The sequence below is a fragment of the Saccostrea cucullata genome, unplaced genomic scaffold, assembly GCF_032062105.1.
Source record: "Saccostrea cucullata isolate Sc308-1 unplaced genomic scaffold, CSIRO_AGI_Scuc_v1 ctg532, whole genome shotgun sequence".
NCBI classification, from domain to species: domain Eukaryota; kingdom Metazoa; phylum Mollusca; class Bivalvia; order Ostreida; family Ostreidae; genus Saccostrea; species Saccostrea cuccullata.
The window spans coordinates 410525-420028 of record NW_026936742.1 but is presented as its reverse complement, the minus strand read 5'-3'; the positions used below and the strand labels follow the sequence as shown (position 1 = coordinate 420028).

The 9504-nt window shown below is 33.2% G+C and overlaps 1 protein-coding gene across 1 annotated transcript; it reads left to right on the top strand.

The window, feature by feature from the left end:
* The first annotated feature begins 1367 nt into the window (after positions 1-1367).
* On the top strand, positions 1368-9085 carry LOC134246420 (uncharacterized). Its single transcript, XM_062728781.1, has 4 exons — positions 1368-1374; positions 1558-1698; positions 7213-7377; positions 8835-9085. The coding sequence occupies exons 1-4, from the start codon at positions 1368-1370 to the stop codon at positions 9083-9085; spliced, it is 564 nt and encodes a 187-aa protein (XP_062584765.1).
* Positions 9086-9504: the final 419 nt, after the last annotated feature.

Here is a 9504-nt window from a genome sequence, read left to right as displayed (position 1 = left end):
AAACGATTTATTAAATCGTACAAACGATTTACTAAATTGTACAAACGATTTATTAAATCGTACAAACGATTTATTAAATCGTACAAACGATTTACTAAATTGTACAAACGATTTATTAAATTGTACAAACGATTTATTAAATCGTACAAACGATTTAATAAATCGTACAAACGATTTAATAAATTGTACAAACGATTTAACAAACAAATTGTACAAACGATTTATTAATTGTACAAACGATTTATTAAATCGTACAAACGATTTACTAAATTGTACAAACGATTTATTAAATCGTACAAACGATTTACTAAATTGTACAAACGATTTACTAAATTGTACAAACGATTTATTAAATCGTACAAACGATTTATTAAATCGTACAAACGATTTATTAAATCGTACAAACGATTTAATAAATTGTACAAACGATTTAACAAACAAATTGTACAAACGATTTATTAAATTGTACAAACGATTTATTAAATCGTACAAACAATTTACTAAATTGTACAAACGATTTATTAAATCGTACAAACGATTTACTAAATCGTACAAACGATTTACTAAATCGTTTGTACGATTTAGTAAATCGTACAAACGATTTTAAAAAAAAATTCTACATTGTTAAAATGGCACTAATACGCCGTCGTACACAGGCCTTTGAATCGCATAAAAAAAATTGTGTGTTTAAAAAAAGATATTTTTACACCTCAATTTTTAAGCGATCTAAAGACCTGTGTTTTAGAGCCGAAAACTGGCTGACGTTTGTTTTTTCATGATACAAATACTAATTGTTGGCTACTTTAACACACTGAATTTTGTAGTTTTTTTCATAACGAGGACAAGGAAGAGACAGCGGATGTAACCGGTGGACAGCGGTTAAATTCATGACACATGGAATATTCGACTGAGATTCTTCTTCAATACAAGTTTTTTTCCCAATAAGGTTTACTCTGTCTAATGCAAATGTTCTATAAGCAACTAAAAAAATTTCATATTCTTAGTTATATTGGACTTTTAAGTTAACCTTAACAGCTTTGTGAATCCTTTAAGATGAAATAGAAGAGAAGAAACAATTGAGGCGCTGGGAGATGGATTGATTTAAATTTTCAATCAATACAAACATGACAAATAACAAAGTTTATGGAATATATATTATTTATAGATATCGACTTATCCCATAATTTTTTTTATCTTTTGGGAATAATTTCACCTTTAATTTGTTTTATTATCTTTTTGGAATAATTTCAAAAATAGAAATTTCTTCCTGCACGGGGAGGCTTTTTATTATCATAATGTACATCATACGCACGTGGCAGAGAGGTAGAAATGATTTGATTTGTGATAACTCTGCAATTAAAAAAAATATGGAAGGTAATGTTCTTAGCAACACTCTAACGAACATCTGCAGCTTATTTTTAATCTATGGATTATTAGTTAACTCACAAATGACCATACGAAATTTCCGGTTGCTTCAAGACTACCGTTTTGATAGTTTTATTCTTAATCACGGATTGCTCTGGGAAGATATTTCAGATTCTGCATTGTTGTGTGCAGCGAATTGCGCTAATGAAAGAACATGCATTTCTTTCAATTTTCACCGAGCGAAAAGGCAATGTCGTGCATACGAAACCCTACTGCTGACGTCAAATGCTAGTACCAATGAAGAGGGCTGGTCGTACTTCTATTTGACAAAAGGTATTTATTCTTCCTTGAGTCGTGCACTTATTAATTATATTATTATTAAATACAACAAAAACTAGATGCTGTCATGAGACAGTAATACCCGCACTAAGGTGTTTGCCTCTAAATACACGCTCCTACATATTGGGCGGCTTTCCAAGGAAAAAGTCAAAATAATTCTTTATAATTTACATGTACAGTGTATTCATCAAATTGAGTATGAAATTCTCCCTATGACCTATAACTCTGAACCTCTTATATTTATTTTACATGCTTAATTCATTATATACCAATTTGAATTCTATTAATGATGTACATTAGATTTTGATAAATGTTTTGCTCATAATTGCTGAGGACCTTTTCAAATTTACTAATCCCCCCCCCTCTCGAAATCACAATCACACAGCACATACTTTTTGGAATAGGCTAGATGGAACAGTTTTGTTAAAACATCGTTTGTTATGAATTAATTTAAAATTTGCTCTTGTACTATACATGTTAACATGTAAATTTCTACATCACATCACGTTGCATCACCCATTATCATATATTTAGATTAAACTCCATTCGGCACACCTCGGCCGATTCCCACTTCATCTGATAAGGTGACGGAATCGACGGCACGAAGGTTTGCCGAATGGAATAGCATTAGCAGTGTCATGCTGCAGTCTGGTGTGCATTGGATTAATATTCATTTTGTGTTATAATTGGATTATAAATTTCATGAAGTTGACAAGACTTATGGAGGTCGGAAAGTACAAGTTTAAGTATAGTGGGGGGTAAAATAAACCCAAACGATTAGGTTAAAGTTCAAAAAGGGTCAAAGATCATCGCATGCCACACTACACGAATTTCATATTGTGAAGTTATCTCCCGTTGTCGATGTGACATTCAGTTACTGCCAATACTGGTGCGGATCCAGAATTTTTTTTCGGGAGTAGGGAGGTGGGTTCACATCTCAGTCAAAAAATTCCAGCCCAGAATTTCCTGACAAGCAGGAGAAAAAAAAACTGAAAACAAATAAACAAAATAAAAACAATGATAATGGGGTCAATGTTTTCTAAGTTAGGGGGAGGATGTCCAAAGTCATTTTTTATTTGCTTCAGTATATAGTCTTGTTTAAATAACAAAACAAATTCCAGGGGGGGGATTCAATCTCCCTACCCACTCCCTGTCCCTGAAATAGTATATTTTTTTCCATTTGACTAATTATACATATTTTGTTTCTTGTGTTTATATTATGTCTGTCTATTTGTGTGCAGAAATTATAACCTTGCCCATAAGTTTTAAGTGGGATGGGCTATACAAATGGCTTCCACATTTTATAAGTTTATTTCTTGTGACAATTAAGACCTTTTATTTGGGTACCATTAATTTTTACCTCTGATCGCTTGACCTAGGATACACATTTTTACAAGAAAAATACCAAACCTTAAACTTGGCTTAAATTTTGATCAGTAGGTGCTAGGGCTTTCATGCTTAACATGTACTGTATTCATTAGGGCCCCGCAAGGATTTGCGGGTGCCCTATAGTAATCACCCTGTCCGTCCGTCTGTCTGTCTGTCTGTCTGTCCGTCTGTCTGTCCGTCTGTCACTCTTCCGTCCACAAATTTTCTGTTTTTTTTCTAATAACTTTTTTTAAGGTTGCCCAATCAGGTTCAAATTTGGTATGGTAGTTCAGTATGCAGAAATACATATTTTGATGCTAAGTTTGGTTCTCTGTGTCTTCTGGTTTGGAGCTGGGGTGGTGGGGTAGATTCCTTAACTATGCATAAGAATGAATGGGCAAAGAGAGATAACTGCTGAGAATGTTACCATTGTAAACTGGGAAGGCTGTGCAATTTGTCCTTTGGGATTAATTAACCTTCCACATGAAGAAAATCCTAAGCATTATCTATATCTGTCACATTTAGATTAATTACTGTACCAGCCTCTGTCTGCAATGAACTTTGTTTTGAAGTTAAGGTCAATTTTGAATGATGTGTACATTCTTTGAAATATGGATTTAAAATAATGTTCATACTTTATATTGGTTAAAATATTGTACACAATGATTTAACATAATTTTATTGAATTCTAAAATCAAGATATATATTAAGATATCTTTTTTTATTATTACTATTTTATTTTTTAATTATTTATTTAATTTAATATTTTTTTGCTGCTTAATGCTGTTAATTTTAACAGGTAATCAGATAATAACCCCATTCTTTCAGTGCTGAAAAAAAGTTCTTATTGTAAATTTATATAGAAGAAAAGGATGGGAGAGCAGTACAAGTAATCCCCTGGGATTAATTATTTTGCTTGCTGCAGAAAATTTAGAGGCTTATCTTTATCTGTCACATGAAGATTAATGAACACCTTTGTCTGCAACTGATGTTTGTTTTGAAGTTGAGGTCAACCCTGGGTGATATTTGCATTCACTGAAGGCTTGAAATTATAAAACACCTCCTTAAATCTTTTTTAAATACACATTAAATTTAGTTTTTTTTAAAAAGACATGAGGTTTTCCCTGTTTTATGTTAATACAAGGTTACTATTTACAGGTTTTCGGACATTAGGAATTATCTTGAAATTTTAAAAATACAGTTGTTACTTATAATCTTCATATATTAAAAAAAATGTAATCAAGTAAAACTCTCATTCAGTGAGCTGCACCCTTATATTTCTACCCCTTAGCGGGGCCCTTGCTGACTGGTCAGTTTTCTAGTTGTGAACTGTCAACAGGTTTAAATATGTTTGACCTTGACCCTAGAGTTTGAACCACTTAAAAAAAATTAACCTTGGCAATTAACTTTTCAACAGAAAGTACTAGGGATTACTTATTTCACATGTGCATTCCTTGTGACAATACTTTCTTCTGATATCAACAATTTGAACCCTTTGATCTTGACCTTTGAGTTTGACATATATCTGAGAAACTTCTACCTTCGCCATAGGCTTCCATACAGGGACATCAGTGTTTCACAAACACATCTTGTCTTCATTATTATTTGGTGCTGTCTCCATATGAGGGAAAAATTCCTGAGAGAGATGTATTCACAACAAACAAACAAATTACTAAAGAAAATATAAAACATGATTATGTTGGTCATGCATATCTCTGCATGAAAAAAACAGCTTTTCAAATACTGCAACCATATTGTAACCCTTTCAAAACACTCATTTGAGCTTTTCTGGTTTCCTTATCATATAACGTCTGTCGTGACGTGTCGTCCATCTGTTTGTCTGAAAACATTTTACATTTTTAACTTCTCTTGAACCACTGGGCCAATTTTACCCAATTCATATAGAAATATGTACATTTGTATGTCAGACTGTCCATCTGTCTCAATAAATTTAACCTTGGTCATCACGGTCATATCTACTGAATGAGAAGAGACAAGGCATTCATATTAAACTTATGTACTAGTATTTACCTGTTAGAATGGCATGATTTTTTTTTTTACATATGACCTAGAAGTTTGACCTACTTGCAAAAAAATTAAATTGTTATAAATTCATCATTTTGAAAGAGAAAAGTTAGGGCAATCATATTATAATGCATGTATATTATTACCTGTGATAAGATCTTTCTAAATGAATCATGACTTTTACTCTGTGACCTTGACCTTGAAGTCTAACCTACTTTTCAAAAATGTTGCATTTGCTTATAACTTTTGATTGAGATGAGATATGACTCTCACATTTGACATGTACATTAATTACTCATAAGAATTCAAGGTGTTTCCCAGCATGCGATGCTTTTTTACCCCTTGACGTTGATGTTTTACATAATTTTCAAAATATTTAACTCTCCTAAAAGATGATTAGGCTTCTGAGTAACATTAAGGAGGACTTCAGGAAAGACAGGACTTTTTGCACAAAAAACGTCATTTTTCCACCCCCATTTGACCCCCGGGGAAAAAATAAAAATTACGAAACCTTACTGCACATCTACATAACACCACCAACCATCTCCCAAAAGATGATTAGGCTACTGTGTAAAATGTAGGAGAAGTTCAGGGAAGACGGGGCTTTTTGCATAAAAAACGTCATTTTTTGACCCCCATTTGAACCCCTGGGGCAAAATCAAAATTCCGAAACCTTACTGCACATCTACATGACACCACCACCTATCTCCCAAAAGGTGATTAGGCTGCTGAGTAAAATGTAAGAGGAGTTCAGGGAAGACGGGGCTATTTGCATAAAAAACATCATTTTTCAACCCCCATTTGACCCCCCGGGGCAAAATCAAAAATCCGAAACCTTACTCCACATCTACATGACACCACCACCCATCTCCCAAAAGGTGATTAGGCTGCTGAGTAAAATGTAAGAGGAGTTCAGGGAAGACGGGGCTATTTGCATAAAAAACATCATTTTTCGACCCCCATTTGACCCCCGGGGGCAAAGTCAAAAATCCGAAACCTTACTCCACATCTACCTGACCCCACCAACCATCTCCCAAAAGATGATTAGGCTGCTGAGTAAAATGTAAGAGAAGTGCAGGGAAGACGGGGCTTTTTGCATAAAAAACGTCATTTTTCGACCCCCATTTGACCACCCGGGGCAAAATCAAAATTCCAAAACCTTACTCCACATCTACATGACACCACCAACCATCTCCCAAAAGGCGATTAGGCTGCTGAATAAAATGTAAGAGGAATTCAGGGAAGATGGGGCTTTTTGCATAAAAAACTTCATTTTTCGACCCCCATTTGACCCCCCAGGGCAAAATTAAAATTCCGAAACCTTACTCCACATCTACATGACACAACCAATCATCCCACAAAAGGTGATTAGGCTGCTGAGTAAAATGTAGAAGGAGTTCAGGGAAGACGGGACTTTTTGCATAAAAAACGTCATTTTTCGACCCCCATTTGACCCCCCGGGGCAAAATCAAAATTCCGAAACTTTACTGCACATCTACATGACACCACCAACCATCTCCCAAAAGATGATTAAGCTACTGTGTAAAATGTAAGAGGAGTTCGGGGAAGAAAAGTGTGACAGACAGACGGACGGACGGACATGAGTAACAACAATATACCCGAACTTTCTTTAGAAAGTGCGGGTATAATTACATTTTCTCCAGTGAATAGAGTTTTAACAAGTGTGTTCTTTTCCATGGCATCACACACTTTATGGAGAGAATGACATGGAAATTTTGGCATTTCAATAAATTGCTTGATAACTAAATAGAGGTTTTGGAGGTATGTGTTTGCTCTGCTCCTATTTTGTATTGTTTTATGGACTTTGATATTGAATACTGTTCGTTATCTCCATATCCTTCATGTTAAATATTCGAATTTTTTATTTTGTTAAATTCAATTATTCTAATGCCAGTTAATTGTACATGTCAGTTTTTCTATGTATACGTATTATTTATATGTACGAACACACGTTTTAGAGTCACTTGCCTCTTCGCTAATAATCAGATCATTTTGTATGGAGTTTTCGGCTGTTGGGGAAGAAAAGTTATAGCGTTGACCTTATCGCTTTAAGTTTTTTATCCCGTGTTGAGGTTAATAATTGTCTTGTTTTAGAACATTGTCCATTGCCATATGCCTACAGTAGAGCATTCAATTACTGTTTGGGATACGAAGGACATTTTGGTAAAGACGACGGTTTTTCAAGGTGTCAAGCAAAGGGAGGAAGGTTTCTACTGATCAGAACTGCAGAAGAAAACAAATTTGCCAGTTTGTTAGCATGTAAGTATGACTTTTTATTGGAAAAGTTTTATGCGCTCGGATCGATAGACCCGGGGCGTATATTGTTTTTGTCCTGTCTGTCTGCCTGTTTGTCCAGCTGTTTGTCTGTCTGTTGTCAACTTTAACCTTCGCCATTACTTGAGAACCATGAAAGATAGAGACTTCATATTTGCTTTACATACTCCACTAATTAAGCTCTTTCAAATGACACCAAGGTCAATGACCTTGTGACCTTGACTGTGAGATCTATATGCTAAAAATAGCTTTTTCGAACTTTCGCCATAACATTTGAACCACGAGAGATATACTTCATATTTAAATTTGGTATACATACTCAACTTAATTAAGCTCTTACAAATGACACCAAGGTCAATGACATTGTAACGTTGACTGTGACCTATATGCTAAAATAGCTTTTTCAAACTTTGCTGTCGCCGGGTGCATAGTTCTTCACAAACACATATTGTTACTTCCTTTTTTAATTTAATCTGTCAGTTTTATTTAAATCTGGTATTTAAAAGATTATGCATGTATTTTTATGCGCCCGGATCGATAGACCCGAGGCGTATATTGTTTTTGTCCTGTCTGTTTATCTGTTTGTCTGTCTGCGCTTGAGCTCTTTCAAATGACACAAAGGTCAATGACTTTGTGATCTTGACTGTGAGACCTACATGCTAAAAATAGCTTTTTCGAACTTTGTTGCAGCATAGTGTTTTCACAAACACATCTTGTTTTTATCATATTTTCTTATTAGTTTCAGATTGTTATACTGGTCTGATATAATTTTTTTTTGTATTTTGATGAACATTTCCCAAATTTCTTATCGTACGATAAATAATTCGTAAGGAGGTTATGACTGTTTTAGCATATTTATATTAAATAAGTATATATATATATATATATATATATATATATATATATATATATATATATATATATATAGCACTAAAAATGACCAACGACACGAACAATAAAAATTATTTTCGGGACTGTCCCTTCCTCAGGACAAAGAAAAAAGTTAAAAAGTCATAAGATAGCACTACTACTTTTTTTACTTAATAATTACATGATGAATTGGAAATTTTTAAGAACACTAATAAAGAAAGAACATTTCCCATCGGGTATATTTTCTTATCGTACGATTTCAAATAAAAATTTCCAATTCATCATGTAATTATTAAGTATGTAAATATCTAGTGTTTAGTAGTAGTGCTAGTTGTTTTTGTTTCTCTTTTTCCTTTGTTCTTACTGTTTTAGAGGAAGGGACATATTTATTTTTATTGTTCGTGTCGTTGGTCATTTTTAGTATATATATTCCATATTGTATATATATTTAGGATATACTATATATATATATATATATATATATATATATATATATATATATATATATATATATATATATATATATATATATACAGGTAAAATTAAACTTATTTTGAAATGAATTCTTTCAGATAATTTTAATCACCTCCAGAATAAATACGGCAGGCAAATGATTGTTCAAGGCGACTTCGATTTTGTAGTCATGACCTGGAAAGATGATAGCGGTAATAATTTGACATTCACACTGTTCGTAGACGAAAGTGAGGCTATTCCGAATTCGACATCTGCATTAATTATCAAACATACGAGCAATCCCTCAAACTTTAAGATGATTTCTCGTATAGGAAACAAAAATCCGTCCATAGTAGTGTGTATAATTTAAGAGAGGCTTATCTTTCAGCAATTGATGGTTGATGCATGAATCTTAGGGACCAGGCAAAATTAATCACAATGATGGGACCAGTACATTTAAAAAAAGTATGTGTCCCATGACTTTGGTATTTAAAAAAAATATATATGTCCCATGACTTGAGACTTATAAAAAAAGTTATTGTCCCATGGTTACATCTTGGTGTTAGTGATCATGAGATAACTGGATAAAAATTAAGGAGTTTCTCAGACTATAGATATTTCAAACATCGAAAAAAAAGTTTTTTTTGTTTGTTCATTTTCATCTACTATAATATTTTCCATTAAAAGATTTATGTTGCATTTGTATACTTCACTTCAGTTTCAAAGATATAATTTTTTCGATTTAAAAAAAATAATGAAATGAATATTTCTCTTGGCATGGGTTAAGTA